The following is a 24620-nucleotide window of genomic DNA, read 5'->3' as shown; positions in this document are numbered from 1 at the left end:
CCAGTATGCATGGAGGTAACAGGGGAGTAATTTCAATGTGCTGATGGGACTTCTGACAATAGTCGTCATATTTGAGACATGGGCACAAGGCAGCAGCCTGTACTGGACAAGTAGTACAACATGGAGGGCAGGGGTACAGGTGGAAGGACCCTGGTGACCAGAAATTTTAGTTTATTGCAGAAGAACCTCCTCTACCAGCGGCTTAGACACAGCAGGAGTTCCAGTTGCTGGTAACATTAACACAGCCTAGAGACAAGCTACTGTCACTTGCTGCAGACGCTCTCCTACAAAAGCCTTGTCAGGAGCAGCTATGCAGGGACCTGCAGAACAAGAAGCCACTGCTGATCCTGCGGAGCAGACAGGCTAGTGCAGTTAGCCCTCTCATTCTCACTGGTCTCTCGTTGCTCCCCAACCTGCGTTAATTCAGTCTGAATTCAGGATCCAAAATTTTAGTTTGCCGAAGTGATCTGAGATTCATTATAAGCTGTCTGTACCTGAGAAGCCCTGACAGTACTGCCCCTAAAATAAACTAAAAACAGCCGATCCAAAAACCACACATGATCCCTAGGCATCACATTAGGAACATGTCATCTTGAAATCACGTTCAGTCAAGTAACAGTTGTGCAAGGAGAGGGTACGACCCCTATACCCGTGATTCAAACCGTAGAAGGGATCATTCTGACTGCAGAAGCTACTGTCTCGCCATTTTTGAGAACAATACCTTACCTGCATTTAACAAAGTTATTGTGTTCTGGAAGACTTGCATTTGACACTGTGGTGAGGAGCTCAAGCAATTTCTCAACCTCTTCCATTCAGAACACTTTGCTCCTGAGAATATCAGACTTTCCTCCCCACCACCACCACCACCACTTTCCCCACTGACATGAAAGGAACATATCGGCTCATGGCAGTGCAGTCTGGAACCATGTTTTACACACACAATGTTTGTGCCCTTTCCCTCTGCGATCCTCCACGTCTTGTACACCAAAAACAACTCACTTGGCCACAGTTTCACCCCAAAAATTGGAGATAATTTATTAAAGTTTATCACTGACTGAAAAAAGTCACTATTGTCTCTTATAATAAGTTAATGTTCTTAACAGAAAAAACCCAAGCCATAATTACTGCATTTGCCCAGACTTAATACATTTACTTTTACAGTATGGTACTCAATATGTTCCCCTTCACAGAAGGGAGTTTTCAACCACACCACAAGCCTCTGAATCTTCCCCACTGCTCATGCAAACAAAATAAACAACGTGGATGGCAATTTAGCAGTCTAGCATCCCCACTCCTCTCTCCTCTGAGCCCCAGCAAACATCTACCTTCAGATTCATTGCCAGCAATAGCAAAAGGGAGTTGACAGCAGACAATACAAGTAGCTTTACAGACAGGGCCTAAGGTGTTCATTAGATATACTGTAGGGGCAGAGCTCTTAACGGGGCTCCTCTAAAGGAACAGAGAAAGCGACCTGGACAGCAAGAGACTCACTTAACTTACACAGAGCTGTGTGGACACGGGTAGGGCAAATATGACACTTGACAGAGCACTAAGGTTGCAAAAGTGGAGTAGCTCTCCCAGTGCCTCCTTCAAGGAAGGACTACAGAACTCTGCTCAGACCTCTCTGGTTACACTGCATTCATTGTTTCTCCTTACGCCACAGATACAGATGGTCCTTGTGATTCAGCTCTAATGGCAGAACAATAGAGACTCCAGTCCTTGAACAGGACGAAACTGCTAAAAAAAAAAGTAAAGTGCCCAAGAAGACAGCACGGAAATTGAGCATCTGTCCTGTTTCAACAGCTATTATCTTATATAGTGTTTATACAGCCCTCAGACAAACTTGTTTCTCCTAGAGCTTACCAGATCAACTTTTACCTTAATGTACAGAACGATCGTCGCTATGTGTTTCAGCTTTTCAATTATTAGTGCTCATATGAAGGGACAAACAACCCGAGAAACTCTGCAGCCCAAGTACCTGCAATACTGCACCGAGGACTGCAGCTGCCAGGGAGGCTCCCCAAATATGGCACATTAAAACTGCATAGCTATCTCTCCCTCAACTAAACACTGAATGCAGCCAATACATATGAGCGCCCTATAAAATTTCCAAGCAGGAGTCAGTGTCCTAAACTAATCCATTCAGAACGTTTTGTGGAAAATATTTCTTGGCTGTTTGTCCTCCTTCCAGGCCTGCTCCCACACCCTCAACCCTGCACCAATTTACACAAAGAAGCCAGCAAGCAAGATTCAGAATTAAAAAACCTGTGCGCTTGACCATGCATACTCCCAGCTACGAGAAATGCCTCTCCCTTCTCCACTCTCCAACTGCAGGGAGGGCAACATTTCATATGAGTGAACAGTGGGTCTGTTCACTCGCCTCGGGAGGGAATTGCAGCCTTCAGCAAGGAGAGTAACAGACCCATGCTCACAGCAGCAGTCGTGATACTCTGGAAGCACACAGCTCTTTGGTCAGTAACAGCAGTCAAAGCCATCAGTACCACATCTCCAACTTGTAAAAATAAACTCTCAAGCCTGGCAGCTGTCCAAACCTTGAAGAAGCTGGCCCAGCCCACCCATCTGGATGACCAGATAGAGAAACCAACAAGCTGGTTTTTATTCAGCAACCTCTTTATCTTCTTCCTGATTCTCCTCTTCATCCTCTTCTGTTTCTGTTTTAATCTGGGCCACCCCAAGCCGGTAGAGAGCATCGCGAATCACCACCTCACCAGGCTGGCAGCTCTGTACGATCTCCTGGATCTGCCGATTCACAATCTCCCTGCTGGTGAGGAAGTCCATGAGGCGGTTGTAGAGGTAATAGTGCGTGGCATTCTCAAAGGTGATGGGCCTTTGGCGGATGTTGCTAGTTTTGCTATCGTTGATAGCAGCAATGATGGCGCTGTAAGGCTCCAGCTCTCGGCAAAGGGAGATACAGTGATGCCGAGCCGTTGGATCTTCGTGGCTGTTCTGCTCTGAACCCGAGTGAACGATTCGGCGTGCTGACGACTTGGTGATTGGGTGCTGAACGGAGTGCTCAGCCACAGTCATGTCTACGCTGTAGTGCTGGTCTAGCAGTTCAGGGCAGGACACATACTGGGAGAGAGTACACATACACACCAGATAGAACCAGACCTAACTTCCCCACGGTTAAGAAAAACAAGACAAAACCAACATTTGGCTGAACTCTAACCAGCACTATGACCTAGGACAGAGGGAGAGCTAACCTAATCAGGCCTTCCCCTGAAAGGCCACAGAAAGATGGTTCGGCACACCCCCTTCCCCACTCTTATGTCATCACAGATAATTCCAAGAGACTAGCAACCCTCTCCCTCGCATTTCTCAACTAATAACACTAGTTTGAGGGAACTGAGTTACTGTGTCAAGATAAGCTCGTGTTCCAAAGCTCATGAGCTGATCTGCTACAAAGCACTTCCAGCACTGCCCTTCCCGATAAGGAACGTAAACCCAATACAACACCGCAGGCAACACATAAGGCTTTCAGCAGTGCTCAGGAGCTAGGCACTGGCAAAGCTGTGGGTCAGGGAACACTTACCAGGTTAAGTTATCCTGAGGTACAGTATGCTATGCTCTATGCCTGCTTTAGGCCAATATCAGAAGAGAGCACACATCTGTCACTATATTTAAATATATGTCTCTTTATGTGTGTATATATATATATGTGTATATCTATATGTGCATGTGTGCATGCACACACGCATATGTCTTTCATCTCACTTGGAATTTTTCCATATTAGGCTGGCACAGCAGAGAGCAAAGATGGACATAACTAACCATTGGAGGATCCATAGGGTCAGAGAAGCAGCCCTGGTTCTTCCCCCACATCTGGGAAGCCAGGTCAGGACAGCAGATGTCTGCACACAGTGCCACTGAAGAGGCCGTATCAACTACATACACTGGAGGCCAGTGACGTGAGGAGACCAACAGATCCACGTGATCCCGGGCATTTTCTCCCCTTACTATGTACTTTGAGCCACACACAACCTAGTAAGAAAAGGATTAGCACTAAGCAACACAACAGATCTGAAGACTTACGACAGAAAACAAAAAAGCTGAAAAGAAATTAAACTTCCTCCCTTTCAGGTATTCCAGACAATACAGAGAAAGTAACTGTCTAATTATTTGAAGATATTCTGTTTCTGGAGAAAGACATGGAAGAGATTATTTTCAACTCCACCTCAACAGCCACATCAAACAGGTTTCAAGATGACTGTAGTCAACCTTAAAATCTCCTGCAGGACTGCATATCCTCCAAGTCCACCAAGGCAAGTGAGTGTGTCTTCTGTCACTACCAAGGCTCAGACAGGCCCACCCTGTTGCTTCCATTTAATGGAGAGTTTCCACACTGACAAGTCAGATAATAGTGAATAGCAGGATAAAGAACAACACTGCTGACTCCAGCCTTCCTTACCTGATGTGGACACACTTTATAGATTTTCCCTCCTGTGTGATGGGCAGAGGCTTGTTTCATGCTTGTCCCGTTCTGTACAGAGTCATAGAGAGCCAGGAGGGAGTAAGAGAGATGATCCTAGAAAAAGAGTCCCCAGAGGTGGTCTGTATGTGACTAAAATTAATAGGCTCTCCCAAAGAGGGAGAAGGCTGTGGGTAAGGTCTCCTAAGTCCCAATTTGCACATCCTCCAACATCTTCTTAATCCCCTACTCAGCACTGTAAGCATGACAACCAATTAACACAACGTGGAACCTATGACAAGGTAATCACGGGCTTCCTCTCCTCCAGCCCACAGAGGTTCAATTTGTTTCATCCTGTAAGTTACCCTGCAATCTGCAGGCACCCGCTTCTAACCTACTCCTGCCCCAAGTATACTCAGATGGGAAGTTAATTATCCAGAATAGCAAGTGTGAACTAGGGACAGTCAAAGAACAGTTTCTCCTGCAGGCAAGTATGTGGGCAAACAAGGCATTACCTTTGTATCTGAAGCCTCCCAGGGGATGCCACATTGTGTTAAGAAGCTCTGCAGCTCTTCCTTGCTGTAAGAGCTGATAAGCTCAAGCCTGAAGGTTTCCTCCTGAAGGAGCCTTACCAAGGCACTCCCGTTACCTGCAAGGGCAGGAAACAAGTCTCAGCACTCGTTCTCGGAAGGGGAAGTGACCAAAACAATTTCTTCTGAGGACTAGAGAAGCAGAGACTGCACAACCAACTGCCAGCAAGAGAAAGCCAAGAACAGCCTTAATTCCAAAGCATGTCACAGCCCGCACTTACGAGTGGCCGGAGCCGAGCAGAGCCTAGACTCTTAGCGTGACCGCAGTTCCAAGCCTACCCTTTGCACTGCCTCCCTGCTTCTTTCTCTGTAGACCCGTTTCCACAAAAGCCTGTGTAGTGATTCTCCAGCTCACCTGTCTACGAACAGCTGCAGCCCCAGGAGTTAGCTGCAAAGCTAACTCCTATACTTGGTAAACTTGCAAAGCCAGTTTTCTTCCCACAATACAAGGTGCTAATTTCACTATACCTAATACCTAAAGCATTAAGGGAACTTGGTGATACTGAATTCAGTTCTTGTTCACCTAAGTCTACTCATCTCATTGTTTCTTGTTCCATGCAGTCAATGCCCTGGATACGCTGCACGTTGACAACACTGATCAGGAGTAACACATCCATCTTCTAGGCTTTTTTCAATTCCTGTTAAAGACTTATTAACTTTTCCTTGAGATTGTGAGGTACCAAGCACCGCCTGAAACCTTCACAATGCAAGTATCTGTCCAACATGAAAAATATACTGACCGGCTTTCAAGTTATGCAAGCATCCCTTTGCATTCAGACAATATTTCAGTTGGCGTGCAGAGTGTTCCCATGTTCTCTGCATCACAAATGCACCAGGGCACATCAGCGCATTCAAGCTTCACTGAACAGCTTGATCTTTGGCCTGCAAAGTATCCTGAAAATTGCTGAACTCACCCCAACGCTATCATCTTCTGTCAGCGGATGTAACAGGACTCTTTAGAAAAATCACGCAACAGTCGTCTCTCAGCTCTAAAGCACCACCAAAAGACTAGTCTCCACCGCTTACAGCACTCCTTAATAAGCACCACCTCAACAGTTACCTGGCACTGGCTGTGCATCCAGGTTCTTGTCCTTCTCAGTATTGACCACCACCGCTCCTCTCATCAGTGGGGGGAAGAAAGGAGCAACGATAGAGGCATCAAACTTTGTGATGGGGATGCTAGAAGGAAAAGCCACCTGCTCAATCACTTCTGTCTCCATCGTGGACCAGAAATCTTCTACGTTCACTTCACTTGATGCCAAGAATTCTGGCCAAGTAAACTAGAAAGAGCAAGACAACACACTCGTCAAACACACACGACCACAGTTCATTTGACAGTATTGTATCAGCCTCACTCAAGGCAGGAAGACGACCCAGGAAAGTGCTCAGCCCAAACATAACATGATGTCATAACAGTCCTTTTTCTGTCCTGGAGTTCTCCACAATCACTTTTCACTTGGTGAGATTCAAAACAATCTATTTGACCTAGAAGCCAGGAACGCTGCATGCTACTATTAGCGTATTTTTCCTTATTAGGGAAGACAGCACCTCAGGGAACTGCTAACGAAAGGAGAAGGGGGGGGGGGAAAAAAAAAAAAAAAACTTTCATGTTAGAGGAAGAAGATTTAAGTTCAGCAATTTTCATCCAGGTCCTTTCTGTCAGAAGCTGCCAGACTAAAGCTGCGGTCCAGGAGCGGAGCAACTTGTTATCCCCAGACCACACACCAACACCTTTAAGAGGAAGCGCGGGCATCAACACTTCAGCCACATCCTCTTGCCAGGCATCAGCAAAAAAAACTACTCACAAAGGCCTTGTGCAATTATCGTGCATTACGAAAACCAGACTCAGCAAAAGTCATTATGATCTGCTTTGAACATGAACAAGATGCAAAGGTTGTGAAAAGCCTACCTCTATGTTTTTCAGGGCCAGGACATTTTCCACGTTCCTCTGGGCTATTTCCACCTTGGGGGTTATGCCACAGATTCCACAGATCATATCATTGTAGTCCCGGACAGTGAGGCATTCAAAGGCCCAGTAGCCATTGCACAGCAGCTCCTGGAGCTGAACCTGCTCATCAGGGCTCAAGATTTTTTCTGAAAAGAGAACATGCCACTGTTACAGCTTTCACTTCCCAAAGGAAGCGGAGAGGTAGGAAAACTCTAAGCGGAATAAGAACAAACCTGTCTTCTGGAGAATTGTTACAGAGAACTGGCCACAGAAGCACCGTTGGGTTTAGGAAGTAATTTAACAGAAACATACCATACCAGAAGAGGTGGCTTTTCCATTTTTACAACCTACAATCATCGTTGAGGTCACGGAGTTTGGCATAAGTGTTATGGTAAAAAAACAAGAAGGGAAACCCACCAGTTTGCTCCTGAACAGAGTCCAGGATGCTGCCAACAGCCACTTTGGGATCCTCTCCAAGTTTAATGTGGTTTCGGACTGCAAACAGAAGATCCAAGCTCACTAACAACTTGTTGCCCACATTGAAAAGGCCTGCAGTTAAAACAATATAGTTATTGTCTGTGGACTTTCAGATCTTCCTCGCAATAAAATACATTCCTCGCTTACTGATAAAAACACTCATGTAAGTATTGTTCAGAGGATCAACAGAAACAGCTGGAGAGGGCTTCTGGAACTGATCCTTCTGCACATTAGCAAGACTAGATCCTTTTCTAGACCTGCTTTTAAACACAAAAAGCTAAAAGAAACAAGAGCCAATCAATCTTCTCAGCTCCACTCTGCTCTGCAGGAAGCCTGCAATCGCTGCCCTCTGAGTCTCACCAGCCAACACTGAGAAACAGCACTCGCCAAGGATGTCTCTGACCACGATCTCAGGATATGCCTCACAGAACTGACCATTTACCACTTACAGAGGACAGCTACATTGGTGAAGCCATGCACTGTCTTCCTCACTAAAGCGTTCGTGTTTTACTGACAAACATAAGCTTAATCAAAGAGTAAAAGCAGAACAATCCAAGTTTAATATGGTGCGGGGGAAACGGGCTTTTCTGCATGAAGAAAATGTCCTGATACAGTCCTAAGGCTTTAGGAGGGTTTAAACTGTACGCATGCTGTAAATTGGTGCATTTGCTTTTTTTCCCCTACCTGTGTAAATATCAGTGAAGCTATGAAGGGCCAGGCACTGCAGATTCAAACACACTTTGACTTGAGCAGTAACCACTTGTAATCTATTAGCTGTCAGCAGCCAGCACTCCTGAGGACCAGCAAGGGAACTGTAACAAACAAGCAGAAGATGACCCATATTAGACTATCAAGCTAGTAGGCTTTTCAGTTCAGTACTGTTGCTAATTCAGACCAGTTCATTAGTCGGTATGTCCGTCTAAGCCAGTTCACATGAATTCACACTGGAAAAAATTTAACATATTTCAAAATGGATCAGGTCACTGCTCACGTTCTTGTAACAGCACTGTAGCATCTCTCCATCTCCCTGCATCCAGTACATAGGATTTGAGAGGTAAAGCTTCAGCCCCAGCTTCCCTGGTAGAAGTGTCAGCCCTACTGCTGTGTATTAACAAAAGGCAACTAGAGCCCTGTAACGCTGGCTACCCAAGAATCTACCCTGCACACACTAAAATACAGAAACATTCACCCCTTTACAGCAACACTGCTGAAGAGGGAGTTGAGAGAAGAAAATCCCAGTTGTGCCCTTATGGCAGAAATACAGCTGTCCACCTGAGAAAACATGACTCAAAGTCAAAGCTAGCTCCCTCCCACGGGAAGCAATTTAATTTGAGCTTATGTAGGCATGTGAGAGAGTCCCACACAGGTTTTCAGAGCACTGCAAAGCAGCCCAGCAAAAAAGCAAGAATATACAATGCATGAGTTGGTAAGTTACAAGGCAAGCAACAGAGCACAACACAGCCCTTGCCTGTAGATGCTACTGATTATAAGAAGTACCCCTGCTGCAAAAATCTCAATTAGTACTAGCTTGACCAAAACAAACATCCTTAACCAGTATCAAGAAAATGGTTTTGGATCAAGAAAGAAATACAACAGTAAACTGAATGACCTCTTGCTTTGGATATGGCTCAACTCAGGCTTCAGACAATGGGAAGATGCTGAGCAGACTCAGGGAACAAGATATCCTATGAGCTTCTACACATATCTAGTTAAGGCAATCCAGGCCATACATTGGTAGTTTCTGAGTCTTTCAGGTTTCAGTCTGGATGTTGGTTCAAAAAGAGGATTCACTCAAGCCCACGCTAAACCACGAAAAGAATGAAAGCATCGTGAGCAAAAGGATCCACACAGCAAACAATCCTATCAGGATGAGAGAGAACAGGGAAATCACACAATACGCATCTATAGTCCCACAGCTTTACCTCTGTCAGCCTCAAAACATCAGAACGGAAAACAGACGGGATGAGTAATGAAGAAGACTCCATTTCAAAAAAAAAATACATCTAGACTTAGCAGTGACTTTTGATTAAGCTCTCCTGCTGTACGGAAATGGTGACTATGACAAACTAAACTGTGCAGGAGAAACAGAAACAGCTCACAGCTAATCAGCTAAGCCTTTTCCACAGACACGTAGTTTATTCAGCGTCACTTACACCAGCTTCAACATCAGGGCTAAAACAAATACTATTCCAGGCATATTTGTAACACAGAACATCAGCACGAGGTTGAAAGAGTCACAAGTCTAAAACAGAATCTTACTTCTGTCCCCCTTTGAACAATGGGCTGTTACAGAGGAGGCACTGCGCAGATGGAGACTCATAGTAGTTTGACCAGGAGGTCTGCTCTATGGTGACTGTCTCCTCACTCACGTTGGACAAGATGAGCCGCGAGCTGTTGAGTTCATGGATGAGCGTGAAGACCTCAGCCAACTCTGATTCATTCTCTGGAATCTGCATTACCTTGCGCAGCAACTGCAGAGTGGATTGACGCTGGATCTCTTTCTGGGATGGGGTTAGGGGCTCACTGGTGTTCAGCACATCAGACTGACCTGGACTGACTTCCTAGAAAGCAAACCAAACACTCATTTTCCACCAGGCAAGTATGGGGCTGAAATATTAAGCCTACAGAGGTCATAAGAGGTAACAGAAACCCAGTAACCTTTCTACCCGGTAGACTAGACTTCCACTCTGCTGCTCAGTCAGTGACCACAGATAGTAGCTTTAAGGCTAGGTTACTTCAACAGCAATGCTTTTTAATAGACACGTAAAAAGTATATAATGTGTGTATATATTAAGTTACAGACAACCTAGCCTTTCAGGAACTCCCATAACACTGCTTAGACCGTCACAATTATATCACTGAACTGGAGCTTTAGTATAGGGGCTGAGGACCAATAAGGTGGAGACAACCATCAAGAGGTATATAAACACTTCAGTATTCCTGGCAATTCTGTCACTGCCTTGCTCTGCTGGTTATCAGGCACGTGCTCCTCTACAGCATGCTCAGACAGCCAGCGCAGTCTGCAGACCTCTACAGAAGCCAGAGGAGATAAGTGTTAAACAAGAACTAGGGGGTGCGATGTATGGAACACACTAATAATATAGCCGATGACATACCTTCCTTAGCACGTGCGTGGGTATCAAGTCAAAGCACACAAGCACAAGAGAATCAAACTCTAGGTAGCTCAAACGAACAGAGAAGTAAACAGGCTAATCTGTTTACCCACTTAAACCCTTCTGCCAATATTTCAACTTGTTTTCGTCTAGTCCAAAAATGAGATAAATGATCAGTCCAAACAGCAGACTGTACAGCAGACTCTGTAATAGGAATGTTAAACACAGCTAGAACCAGAAAATAAAAATAAAAAACCCAATGAGGAAGAGACAAGCCACATGTCTCCCAAAATGCAAGCTGAGCTAAGCATACCACTGTTCCTTACACATCTGCTTATGTATGGTTTTCACACAGGCTATTTGAGTTCGTCGTATTTTTTCCTCCTCCAAATAAACACGACACAAAGTTATGTTCTTCAAAGAAATAAATAAATAAGCAAGCAAGTGGAAGAGTCAAATTACCACATAGTCTGTTTGTACGCTGAGTGGGCATTCCAGCAAACAGGATAGCCTCCCTGTCTTTTTCCCCCATAATAAAAAAAAGGCTCAGAAGCAAAAAAAAAAATTCATTATTTACATCTGTGTACAAGAAGAGCAGACAATTTGAACAATGTTCTTCTAAAAAAGAAAAAAAAATTCCTACATCCAGAAATAAATTAATAGATTCAGGCTGCAAGTAAAGCTGCACTACAAACCCCCAAAAATAGAAAGTTGTAATACAAGATGTACCAACCTGGGGCAAAAGTTAATTGAGTTAGTCTAAAAACAGAGCTTACTTGGGAATTTATTGCTGAAGTCTGAAGTTCAGCAAAGCTGATGCAACTAACGTGATGTTTAGGGGTGATTTCCCCAGTACGTATGTACCTACACACATAAAAGTATTTTAAGCTACGGAGACATCCAGTGGTAGAAATGAGTGCAGTCACTCTCATTCTCGGTCAGAAGGGCTGCTGTTGCAAGGGTTTGGACAGTAAAAAACACCACAAGTATTTTCAATAGCACATTTTTCTGTTAGAAAAGGCTGTGTCATTATAATGAAAAAAAAAAACTTTTTTTTCCCAAAGGGAACTTGCAAATTAAGGTACCTCCTCCCACCCCACAGTAGCCCCTTGACAAGAAAAAAAACTTCCTGAACCTTACCAGGGATTTTGCTGTTTTCTCAGCTCTATCTTTGGCAAGATTGTAGCCGCAACTTGGACAGATCCGTGGCTTGTGCCTGTTTGTATACACATAACTACAAGAGGGGTTCTTGCATTTCCCTCTACCACGCGATGTTGCCAATCCCAAATCCTGGAATGACACAAGAGGAACGTTTGTTGACCTGGATTTTAGATGCCAGCAGGAGTCCAGAAAATTCTGCTCAAATATCACAGCCTTTTCCCCCAATTTATATCACCTAGTTTAGAGACTAAATGACAGGCCTTGTCACTTTGTACTGAATATCTGAACTGGTAGTCAGACGTTTTGGGGCAAATTCCAGAGACCACAAACACTCAGCACATTCAATTCATTCTGAAACCATTGATCCTCCATCATTAATCCAAGAGGGGATAGGAATTCTGCCAGGGCATGAAGAAAAAAAACTGATTGCAACATAGTACAGTCAGCCTAGATTAGGTCAACAGATAACATACAAATTGTCTCACATTAAATGCATCTCTGCAAATCAATAAAATAAACCAAACAACAACAACAAAATCACATAACTGTCTCGTCCTAGAGATGGCATTCCCCACAACATAAATTCAAACATCTAAAAATAAAACATTCTCACCAAAGTTACAGTGCAGCTGTACTTGTAGGAAGGGAATAGCTCTGGTTTGACCTCCACTACTTTAACCTGCGATGCCCTGCTGGTCAAAGCACTGTGGAGCTAGAGATTGAAAGAAAAGAAAAAACACAAACCATCCATGAGACGCATACTACTGGATCCACATGTAAGCAATACCTACTAGTTTTTGTTTTTTTTTTTGGGGGGGGGGGTTGTTTGTTTGTTTGTTTGTTTTTTAAAGAAACAAGTTAGTGTGTGTTTAATAGCAGAGGATCGGAACATGCTATTTTGTGTACTAGAGCACTATAATTCAAACAGAACTATTCCAGCACCTTTGCATGCTTTGCTTCCTAATCAGTCATCCTTCACAGGTGAAACAGATTTTCTCTGTACTCTATATTACATGTCAGATTTTCAAAGCACTAGCAAATCCTCAGAACACCTTCTGGAAGTAATTGGTAGGTTCTCAAAGCAGCCAACAGAAGGACTGTCCAACAGCATCTTTTCGGCTCAGGTTCTGTGCTCAACTAACCATCGTGCTGCTTCAGAGCCATCTCATTTAAAAGCTGTCAGTCACAGATCTCGTCATCAAAAGGCTGACACATTTTTATATTCCATTTCTCACCACTCAGGTCATACCCTCCTCTGGGGATAAAATCCAAAGGAAAAGAGAACGTGTTTGAAGAACAAACCACAGATACCTTTCGCTCCTCAGCGCTTGGTGGCTGCAGAATTGCCTGACCCAATTGTTTCAGCGTACTGGGCTTCAGGCCTGATGTTCTCAAAGAGGAATGCTTGTCTTGAAAGAGGAAAGGATTGCAGCAGGTTAGATACAAAAAAAACAGGTTCTGCTTTATTCTGATAGCTTTGGTAAATGCCACCACGAGTCACGTGCGATTTTTCCTCTGAACCTCTTGCCTGTATTCTCAGTTAGAAAGCAACAGGGGCTGTTGGGGGTGGGGGGGAGAATTCTCCACCACTAACCTTTTGCTCTGGCTTTGTACAGCAAAACTATAGACAGCTCACTACTTCCCCTCAGCCATATCATATCATTTTAAAGAAACCACTTCAATATGGTGAGGAAGGACAACCACTCCCAAAGCATGCTGAAGAACAGTTTTTACCAGTATTTGGAAAGGCTTGTCTGTTGCTAGATTGCTCAGTACTGACTTCTCTCCCCAAGCTGGCTGGTGCAGGGAGAATTGCTCTCATGGGTCTTGCTGCAGCCAGCAAGGAGGGCCTAGGTCTTGGTTTACTCTTTACTTCTTGTCCTTTGTGTGAAGCAGCTGGAGCATCAATTCTGGAAGACAAGAGCTACAATTGCCCAAAACATTCCACTTTTTATTTTTTTTTAATCCCTCCTCTTTCCTGATCTTCTCCTCTTCCCTGAACTGTGCTTTAATATCACAGTTATTAGGGCAGAAAGGAGAAATAGTACTAAGGAACACATCTGCCTTGTGATCACCCTAACAGTTTATTTCTCGGTTAATGAAAAATTAGCTTCGATTCACGAAATGATCTTTAAAGAACAACTCTGAACTGGCAAGAAGCAGACAAGACATAGAACAGGTCTTACAAGAAGCACTGCCAACAGCCTTCAATTTCTTGGATTAATCCCATCAGCACGCAAGAGACATCATATGCTCCCTTAACGAATGGAAAACTGACTCACCCCATTGGTTTTTTTGTAGAGGAATTTGGACTCTGCATCTCAGAGGATGGTGGCAGCCCCAACCCTATGCTATCTTTTTCTGTCTGCTCTGAAGAAGAGTCTCTTTGCAGTTGGTTCTCTTGACCCAGCATCACTCCAACAGCACTCCCTCTGCCTTCTGCAAGCACGTTGTTTGCAAGAATGTGAGCCTCAGAGATGATCACTTCCTCCCACTCCGTCTCCTGCATTTGCCCTCCAACAGGCACAGCATTCAGTAGCTGGCTGACAGCTTCAGAGCTTTCCAATGCAGACTTGGAAGTACTGTCACAAACAGTTGCCTGCTCTGTGACAACCGTCTGCTGACCTCTTTTAGCTGCTGGAGTTCTAACAGAGGTGCCTGAATTTGGCTCAGATTTGCTTTTTGGTTGCTTTTCCTAGAAACAAAGAGATATTCACATTTCAGAGCTTTAGGCTTTCACAGGCAAGTTCTCTTCAAAGATGTGTGATTTGCCATAGGCTACTTTAGCTCAAATGATCACACAATCAAATGTTAATGATCAAAACAGCAAAATCTTAAGTGTTTAAGAAGTGCATTACACGTGATAGCAGAAAGATATAATCTCCTACAACAGCAAAGTCCCTGCTAATATTTTATCCAATCTCCTGACCCTTTACTATTATTTCATACACCGTTTACTTTAAAGAACGGGTCTGTCTTAAACTCTCTCAAACATCACCATTAGCAACAAAATCACTACCTCATCCACCACCTTCTGTAACAAGAACCCACCTTCTACACCTCCCTTTCATAGCTTCAGCTCTCTGCTCTTCCAAACTATTTAGAAATCAAAAGGAGATAAAGAGAACTTGCATCTTTTGCATAAAATTGCAATAGCGTGTATAACAATAGAGTGTAAGAAACATTCAGAAAAGCCTCCATTTAAAGGAGTCAGAAGATACAGAATCACTCAGGAAGGTTTTCCCACTTTACGTAAAGTTTTACCTTCAAGACTAAGTCTACAGAAGCCACATAACAGGGACAATGAAGGAAGGATGGGGCACTGAACTAGTAATATGCAAACACAGTCAGAGAAATGGATTCAAGAGTTTCTGGCACAATAAGCATGCTAATTCTAAGCTTTCTATAGGGCTTGTATTCATAAGGCTATTCCAGGGTGGGGTTTTTGTTCTTTTTCCTTTTGGTTAAACAGATGTCCTCTAGCCTAGTCCTTCTCCTTTTTAAGGAACAGGAAGGTATGTATATATTTAGTTACAGTTCTACTCATCTTATTACCAGTTAAAAAAACTGCTGGTACGTGTTTTCCCCAAGGCATGAAACCAGAAGAAGGAGTGGAACTGTTCATGCAAATATGTTCCCAAAAGAGCAGAATAAAACTGGAAGAGAAACAAAGCCTTCCCTCTAAAACCTTTCAGTTCTAAGCACTGTAGGATTCAACTTAACAGGAGCAGGCCTGCCATATTCAGAGAGAAACATTTTTTTGCATTTGACCATTCATCTGGTTCAGCAGGGTTACAGAACAAAAGCTAATAAGCTGTCATTATTATTTGGATCCTAGCACATAGGAAGCCCAGCCATCAGCTCAGGCACCACTGAGTTTGCAAGCTGTCTAACAAAGTCCTTGCCCCCAAATGCTTAATGGAGCTGGGCACAGAACAAAGGAGGTTCAGGACAAACCCATTTAAAGCCACTGAATGTCAGAGCAAGTTTTCACAGAGAACACCCTTTAACTTGCATCTGAGGGAGCTTGCTTCAGACAAATTTAATGAATACACATCTGTCCCAAAGCTGACGACTAGTCTTCACCACTACACTGGCAAGGCTTCAGGAGCAAGTATGTATTGCTTACAGCTAGCAGGGATGCCAGTAATTCAGTTAGCGTAGGTATAGGGTGGAGAAAGATTTTTCCATTCAATCGAGCCTGCGCCCACAACTCCATCAACATCTGGGAATTTCCTTCCAATCACAGGGGAGAAGACTACAAATTATCAGACACACAGCAATAAGCCAACAAAATCCACCAACACTTCAGCTTCCACTACAGCATCCTTATTAGCTGGTTCCCAAATGGTCAAACACTACTACTATATTTCAGGTTTGCTCCTCCTTTCTGTGGATAAAACCACATTGAAAGACCATCACAGAACCTCAGTTTACAGAAGAGCTACAAATACAGAAAAATTACAAGGCACACCATAAAACAAATGGTTTAATCGACTCTCCGAGCTTAGCTAGGGCTGTAGCAGGAAAAACAGGTAGTACCTTTTAACCACAGAAACCATAATACAAAGGGCCAGAAGAATTTATGCCTTCTCAATGAGTCAGTGCTACTAAATCTGGCCCCCTCTACTGCAGCAGAGAAAAGCAAAAGTTACCTTTGGGATCCACTTCCCTCCCAGGAAGTTCCCACACGTCGGGCATTTTGGTGGCTTATGCCTGGTGACATAAGTGAAGGAACAGCCAGGATTGGTGCAATTTCCATGTCCCCTGCGAGTGTAGGTTGTTGTCTGAAATGAGAGTTGTCAAGAATTTCTGTACAGAACTGCAAAACACAGAGCTGTGCTTAGTCATTCCCTTTTTCCTGGTAAGCCTTTACAACCTTATCTAGCAAGTCACCCGAGTCCTCCACTATTACTCATTTTACTGATCAACCAGTACAGAGTTGGATCAGAATGAGTGAGCACCATAGCTACACTGAACCTACACGTTCAGTCTATACAAGAGCTCTCAGAACCACCAGAATTTGGATCAAATGGCAGAGCAGAGATGAGCAATGCATATACACTGCTGGAGAAGCTAACCTTGCATTTATAGTTATGTAACAATTCTCTTATGAATAAGAAAAGGTCACAAATAATATGGTGTAAAAATTATTCAAAGAGCAGTCCACAGTGACGCAAGATGCGAGTAACACACTCATGTCAATGGGGCGACAACAACCAAAGACAAGAAACACTCATGACATGAAGGTGGTATTCATCAGTAAGGTAATTTGTTAGCGTTGTGCTCAATGGTAAAGCATTCCCTTACTGTCACCCGCTATGAACTACTATAATACCTGCAGCCCCACCAGTCACTATTTATAGAGGGAACTAAATCCAAGTCTGTTATCTTTGTCAGGACAACTGTATCTACAGGTTGATTATTGTCAGGACAATGCTTGTTAAGACTCCCATGTCCTCAGCGCTCCAGAGGGAGCTGTTGTGCCACAAGTCCGTAATTAAGTATAGTTTTTCTAGAAATGTAATTGCTGTCATCAAGGAAATGAAATAATTTAAGCTAAGCTCTGCTTCTTGGAACAAAAACCTGAGCTATCTCCGTTTTCCATAAGACACCTGGAACACAGTATGCACCTCTATAAATACCTGCGGTATTCTACCAGCTGGTTACATGGAGAACCCAAAAACAAGATTTGATACTAAGCTGTACAACACCAGGAGCTACTTTGTTGACTGTATAGTAAAGTCTTACAATGATTACAAAAATACAGGTGGTTGGAGTGGTTACGTTAGAGAAATAGCACTATCCTTCCTACTGCAACAAGTCATACAACCCTTTACTTGGATTCTCAAAATTTTAAGTCACTGCTCCTCTCTTGTCACATAGTCAAAGTGGTAGGCCTCCACAAGACTGGGGAAGCTATGTACTCCATCACCAGAGCAGATTCTTGCCCTAGAAGGGATGGACACTTGCGTTTTAAGCGAACAGATAGGTATTCAAGTAGATGACATACATGGCTATACGGACCCTCAAAAAAAAGGGCAGCACAGAAACTGCTGTTGGCTAGGTGGGTTGTGATAGCATTATTAACCCCCATCTATCTCCAAGAATTCCACGAGGAAGAAGGCAGCAGGAAGAGGCAGCAGGTTAAGAAGCTCTAGGGAAGCAGAGGCCTGCAATAGCATACACAAGGCTATAGAAGCGGGAGCAAGAAGTATTTCAACTGATACGATGAACCCACTTTGGACTATGATTAAACCCTTAAATGGGCCACGATCAAACCCTTCCTAGTCTAACACCTTTAAGACAAATCTGCAGTAGCATGCGCACCTTAAAATGCCATATAAGACTCTGAATTTCTTACCAATTTAATCGATGCTGGATTCTCCACAACAGAATGAGCTGGCAAAGGTAACATAATAAATTGTGTAGTGGGTGTGGAGGAGCTGCTCTCTTCTGCATCCTAAAGCAAAGTCAGAAGGAGAATACATGCTGAAAGCAAGAGACGTGGCAAACTGTATCCCACCCTTTCACGAGCACTACCCTTGAATGTGCGTCTTATGGACTGATGAGACCACAAAACAGCAAAGAACCGCTGCTCATTTTAAAAGCAACGGCCTTACCATCAAACTTTTCACAGGCTGAGATAGAAAACTGGCTTAATTTTTTTTTAAAAGAATAATGTTTTCTACAACTGATTCCTAGCACTTCAGCTGTAAAGGTCTCCTTTCACCTAGCCCTCTGCAACCAGAAAAACAGCTATCACGAGCAGAGAAAATGTTTAAATTCCCTGAAATTTTGTAGTACAATTGTGCACCCCACCCCAAATATCACTGGTAAATCATGCAGTCATCTTAAGGCATGAGGATAACAGCATATGACAGAATCAGTATCAGCAGTCAGAGTCAGTAAGCAGAGACACTGCAATCAGCGCATTAAAACAGCTGCTGTTTCTCTGACTATTGATTGCGAGCATGCCGTGCAATACAGAACCTCCTGTGGCCACCAAGAATCAAACGCGTTGAACAGCGCTAAGATTTCAGGTGAGAAGCTGGCAGAAGGCATTTCAGTATCGCTAAGACAGCTTACCCTCCCAGTCACCACGGTCACCACAGACAAGCCATCTGAAACCTGAGGACGGGCCATCGCGGTGCTCCCATTGGAGACGTCTGTGGAGCTGCTAACTAGTCTCTCTTCAATAACTACTCGAGCTGTTTGATATGGTTTCCCTTCTATTTCCAAAGAGGCCTCATCCAAGAGGACATCTCCAGCCACTTTATCTGTCACAGGCCCAACATACTGGGAGAGGACCTCTGATGCAACCACTTCTTCCACGGCATCCGACTGACCAAACGAAGCCGTCTCTTCCGCTAGTCCTTCAATAGCAATGCACTGCTCAGAAATGCCAGCGTGGCTCGAGTCCACAGAAAGGATGTTTTGCCCAGCATCGTGGGAGACATGTGTGATATTGGTGGAAGCTGTTAACCCTTCAGGTGCTGCCTGACCCTGCGTCATACAAAGTTCCAGTGACTGCCTGCTTCTGTCCTCCTGAAGAGTGGTTTTAGGAATAATAATATAATCTGAGCGAGGAAGAATCTTACGGAAACCTGGAATGTCTGGAACTATGGCAGTCCGAGTAGACACCTTGGAGTTCTGCTGGCAAAAACCGAGTATGGAATAAATAAGCAAGAATAAAGAAAGATTCAGTTCTCAATCCTGTTCTTGATTATTTTAGTGCTTAAAGTTCAAGCGGCTTCCCAAAGTAGCTTGCAAGGAAGCTCTCCATGTAACAGAGCCTGCAGAATCTCTCTCAGCTCTGATTTTTGTCATCCACTTTACCACCAATCTCTCTGATGACAAGACATAAAATCAACACCGTTCCCATCCACAGGTACAAGGCAGATCTGTTTTTACTTTCAAAGTGTTATTGCTCGACTGAACAGAGAGTAAAAGCAGAAGAAATTCACCGCCCCACGCTGCTTATACGTAGACTATCCTAAACAGAATTACAAACCGGAATCTGCACTTAAATGATTCCCCCACACAGCACTATGTAAGCAGGCAAGCGCCAAAGCAGTTGCAGCCACTGGTCTCTCTCTTCACATCCCATGGAATGGCAGGAAAGACAACTTACCGGGTCCAATCCTTCTTTCTCTAGCTTGGCTTTCTCCAAGTAATAGCTTTTTTCAGCCACACTGAGCAACCTCCAGCTCTCACTGATCTTTTTGTTGATTTCAGACTGGGGGAGGTGGGGGAGCTCTTGTTGTACTTTCAAGTATATATCATAATAATAGAGGAGGTAAGCAGATCTGAAACGCAACCACAGATGGAAGTGATAACATCGCTCTTTCTATATGAACACCTTTGGAAACAAGGAATCCACAAGTTTTATGCTGGTCTCAAGCTCAAGTTACAAGCATGTTGTTTTCAGCTCTACTTAAAAACGAGTTTTTTAACCAAATGAAAACTAAGATTCTGACGAGAGTCTCTGTAGTAACGAAACAGAGTCCAAGGCAATTTCTTCTGGAGTGCACAAGATTCAGATTAAGCAACAGCAGCTCCCATAAAGGCATGCAGATCAGAGTGGGCCTAAAGCGACAAGCTAAGTTTCTATACGTAATGTTTTATGCTCTAAAATGTCCCAAGTGTACTACAAAGCTTATTCATATCAGAAACAGAGAAAAGTGCTCCCATATCCTACACAGGAAATAAAGACTGAAAGAGCTTACCTAGGCTTTTTAGCTTTTTCCCCATGATCTCCAGGAGTTTTGTATTTTTTTTTCTTCTTAGATGGCACTGGTGATGCATAAGTGTAGGTGCCTTCTATTTCCTCCATTACTACGGTTACTTCAGTGCCATCATACGGAGCCTCCATTGCTAGAAAAAGAAAAATCCACCTTCTACGTTACATACTCACCAAGTTATATGACGTTTTGGTCCATAAAAACTGCTCTGAATTCACCCTTTTAAACTGAAAGCATCACTGGTAGGTAAGCTTGATTTTTATTTACCAATACAATTATTTGTTGGCTATTAATCTATTTTTAGAAGGCAATGCCTTTGCTATTGTAAGTTCCACATCACCAGCTCAGTGCAGGCACACGTGCTTGCACCTGAAAGCTGCAATTCACCAAGAATCCCTCAGATAGGTTCAGTAACCTGAAACGTGCCCTAATCCCAGCGAGCACAAGCCCAGTTACAAGCTGCCACGGCCACGCTCCCGAAAACAAGCCGGGGCTGAACGAGCACGGGAGCCCATAACTCACTTACCCACAGGCGGCTCCCTGGGGATCCTCGCTTAACAAACCTCATGGCTCCAGGGCACAAAAGGCCTCAGGAGACGAGGTGCGACACTACTCGGCTCGGGGGAGCCCACGCGCGCCCCGGCCCCCCCGCAGCCCCTAATCCCGGCCGAGCCAGCCCGTTAAACCGACACCCGCTTCCCCCGCAGCGCCCCCTCGGCCCCGACGAACCCGCCGAAGAAGGCGCGGGCGCCGCGGGCACTCACTGGGCAGCGCCGGGGCCGAGCCGCGGCCGGGCGGGTGGCGGTCACGTCCCAGGCGGGGCGCAGCGGCGCGGAGGGGGCAGCGGCGGAGCTACCAGCCGGCCGGCCGCACGGAGGGCAGCGGGCGGGGCGCCCCGGCATGCTGGGCCGCGGCCGGGCCGGGCCGGGCCGGGCGGGAGCGGAGCGGGCCGCGGAAGGAGGCACCGCACCCACCGCCGCCGGGCACCCAGCCGCCGCCCGGAAGCGCTCGCTGCAACCGCTTCCGGGATCGAGGAGGCGTGGTCACCCCCCCCCCAGGGAGCCACCGGACGGTGGCTGGGAGAGGTCAGGCTTCCCGCGTCCGCGCGACGGCCGGCGGGGGAGCACGTGGCTCGAGCCGAGGTGTGGCGGGAAAGGGCGCGCGCAGCCTCTTCCCGCCAATTCTCCTCAGGGCTCCGCGGGGGGGAGGGGCGGGGGAGACGCCACCGTCCGGCCATCGGCGCCCCTGCGCTGTCCTGGCCCTGGCCTGCCAGGCTCGCCTTCCTGGCATCAAGCGAGGGCCACCTAAGGGGCTGCTCCTCCGGGGAGGAGGAGGGCGAAGGCGCCAGCTAGCCGCCCGGCCCTCACGTCCCCAGTGCGGCAGGGAGGAGGGCTGGTGGCCGTCACTCGCGCCTGGCCGGAGCCAAACAGGCTCCCCGCAGCCTCGGGGGTGGAAGTCCTTGCTGCAGGACATCATAAGCGCTGAAGTGGGCTCAGAAATGGATTGGTCAAACTGCAGGGGGAAAAAATGCACTGGCCGCGGTCAGAAAGGGCTCGGGCTCCGCGTCACGGCAGCTGCTGGAAGTGGGGGGTGCGCTCTGCCGAGCCATCGCCACCTGCCCGGACTCTTCAGAGGTTAACGGGCAAGGCAGACTTGTGGGTTGACGTCCCACAGCACCGCAGAGCTGTGGGCAAGCCCTGGTGTCAGCTACGTGCCTAATGCAGGGGAGTCCCCCTTGCTCCATCTGTCATGGTAGCTCTCCAGAGAGCACCCCCACTACCTCCACATCTCACATCCTGTCTCAATTCTCATTTCTACCGTCTCGGCAAACCCCAGTTTCATCCAGCTCTGCAGCTGCTGCTGTCTCAACACAGCCACCCCAAAAAATCAAGCCAGCCAGTGCCATCAGTCCCACTTCCCAATTACGAGGTAGATGAATCAGAACTCAGATCCAGCTGCAAATCCAAGAAAGCTCAGTGCTACTCAACTCAGATGGCGTTTTTTCCAAAGTCAGCTAATTGTAAAGCCAGGCCACTTACGCCACCACCTCAGCGTGGCTATATCTAGAGATTTTCCTATCGTGGACCATGGTGTGTCACTCCTGTTGCAATAGCCGCTCCAAATATCCATGGGATCTTTGGGTCCCAGCATCCCTCTACCAACATTCCTCTTTCAGCTCTGAGGAATGAAAGTTTCGCACGCGCAAAAAAAGTAATAGAATATTTTTTCGAGCTTTACATGAAGAGTGAAAACTGGCACGTTGCTCCCCAGGGAACAAAGAGCCTTGTAGGCTCTCTACCCGTAGCTGTCCCCCCCTGAACTTTTTGGAAAGCGAGGTATCGTGCAGCTATTGCTTTAACACATTTTAAAAGTTACACATTTGGGGGATTTTTTCTGTTCTTATCTGTTTCTGTATTTTACATCATGAGTTCCAGTTCTAACTTTAGAGAAATGTAAACTACATCCATCTCATGTCTCTTCAAATCTCGGAGAAGCAGAATAAGGGCTCCTCTTGTCTAGTCAGTCATTAATGAAACCCACAAAGTAGTGATACGACAGCCAGCGTTAAATCTGCAACCAGTTATTTATCCTCCTGACATTCTGCAGCTGCCTATGTGGTCTGCTAGCGTTTATGTGCAATAATTGGTGGCAAACTGCCTGTTCTGTGTCAAGGGCTGTGCAGCTTAATCCAAACCGTGTATTTTTCTGAAGCTCCCTACTTTTATCCAGATCAATATATGACCATTAGAATTTTGTTGTTTTATTACCTACCTGAGCATTTGAAATAAAAGGTTGAGTGGCTTCACAGGACTAATGTGCCACTAAAAACCAAAATGCCTGAAATGTGAGAGAAAAAACATCTCTCTTGAAGGAAAGCAGCCATGTTTCCCTCGTCGTTCTTGGAGGAGTTTCTTACTGCACGTATGTTGTCAACTGCATTAGAAACTCAAACTTTTTCCTAAATTGGGCATTTTGACTCTTCCATGGACATGGACCTTATCTTGGGAAAGTGACATCGACAGCATGTAAATCATTTTATGTCGTAATAGTATTTTGAGGAACAGGGAAAACTGCTGTGTGGCAATATCTCTTAAAAGCCTGAAGAAAGTTACAAAGGAGTACCTACTATTTCAGGAGGGAAAAGACATCTGCTCCCCACGATATTTTATGCACCATGCCTCAAGAACTGAGAGACTAGAGATTAAACAGGACCTTCCTCTTCATTTCACTGATAAATTACAAGGACTAGTTGGAAAGAGTTCGAAAGACAACCGCACGCAGCGAACTTCAGGTGCTAGTGTTTATTTTTGAGAATTGACTTCAGAATCTGTTTAAATGATAGCAGATTATTAGCAGTTTCATCCCTCTCAAGCTCCCTCACTTGCAGAGCTTTCCAAGGCTCAGTGCCTTTTCCTATTCCGTCGACATAACTGTCACACAAGCGATATGGGGCTGAGGCTTCTTTTCTAGGTGGATGACATGTAATTTGCCGTCATCTCTGTGTCAACCCACAAACAGCACAAGTTTCCATGGGGCTTTCATGAAACTAACCCCTGAAACTAATGCTGTGTGAGGCTGATGCAGTGTGAAACAAAGCGGAAAATACCGCTGTATTCAGGGGGTCTTTTTCACAGTGGAGGTGGAGGGCTTAAAAACCTGGTGGGACCTTCCCTGAGCCTTGTCTACGGCGAGGAAGATGTGCGAGTAATTTAAGAGCAGTCAGGTGGGTCGCTCTTGTCATCAGAGAGTAAACGCGCACTTTATTTCCACTGTGGCTCTTTACACATCTGCTAGAGCTCCCCTTTCATCACACCATTCACGTTCTTTGTCCTGACAGTAATTGCAACAACATGATAGAGCAGCACTCAGAGAAATGGAGACGAATGAAAATACTACCGGCAGGCAAAGAAAGATACATGTGTCTGTCTGCAAAAGGGTAAATGAGCCCTTTTCCCCCTAGAAATGCTGCAATAAAGATGTTACTGTTTTTAAAATGGCACCAGTGGAAAAGCAAAAAGGGAGTTGTTATATTTCTGTTGCATTCTGGTATGTTTGAGAACTGTTTATAAGAACAAACATCAGGGATGTCAGAAACATAAACATTGTCAATGTTCTTAATTATATACACAGCTTAAAATAAGGAGGAAGGGGTGAGAA

The 24620-nt window shown here is 45.2% G+C and overlaps 1 protein-coding gene across 2 annotated transcripts; it reads right to left on the bottom strand.

The window, feature by feature from the left end:
- Window positions 1-1004: 1004 nt before the first annotated feature.
- HMGXB3 (HMG-box containing 3) lies at window positions 1005-21359 on the bottom strand. Of its 2 annotated transcripts, none has more exons than XM_068959337.1 (20): window positions 21227-21359; window positions 20448-20595; window positions 19853-20027; window positions 18808-19374; window positions 18083-18181; window positions 16374-16505; window positions 14001-14413; window positions 13453-13628; window positions 13030-13127; window positions 12332-12430; window positions 11698-11847; window positions 9704-10005; window positions 8129-8256; window positions 7385-7516; window positions 6929-7113; window positions 6080-6299; window positions 4945-5078; window positions 4430-4546; window positions 3793-4002; window positions 1005-3093 (listed from the first exon to the last, which is right to left on the bottom strand). In XM_068959337.1, the coding sequence occupies exons 2-20, from the start codon at window positions 20591-20593 to the stop codon at window positions 2617-2619; spliced, it is 3960 nt and encodes a 1319-aa protein (XP_068815438.1). In that variant the 5' UTR covers window positions 20594-20595; window positions 21227-21359; the 3' UTR covers window positions 1005-2616. The 2 variants fall into 2 exon arrangements, with proteins under 2 accessions (XP_068815438.1, XP_068815439.1); XM_068959338.1 differs by having other exon boundaries at window positions 18808-19371.
- Window positions 21360-24620: the final 3261 nt, after the last annotated feature.

The sequence above is a fragment of the Struthio camelus genome, chromosome 13 (genome assembly GCF_040807025.1).
Source record: "Struthio camelus isolate bStrCam1 chromosome 13, bStrCam1.hap1, whole genome shotgun sequence".
NCBI classification, from domain to species: domain Eukaryota; kingdom Metazoa; phylum Chordata; class Aves; order Struthioniformes; family Struthionidae; genus Struthio; species Struthio camelus.
The sequence above is the reverse complement of the archived record's forward strand: the minus strand, read 5'-3'. Positions and strand labels throughout refer to the sequence as shown.

Bases quoted from the DNA above. Each gene is read 5' to 3' on its own strand.
- HMGXB3 (XM_068959337.1), bottom strand. From the start codon at position 20,593: ATGGAGGCTCCGTATGATGGCACTGAAGTAACCGTAGTAATGGAGGAA. The intron at 20,028-20,447 runs GTAAGCTCTTTC...GTTGCGTTTCAG, and splicing joins GAAAAAGCTAAAAAGCCTAG to ATCTGCTTACCTCCTCTATT. The intron at 14,414-16,373 runs GTAACTTTTGCT...CTTTGTTTCTAG, and splicing joins GAGGGAAGTGGATCCCAAAG to GAAAAGCAACCAAAAAGCAA.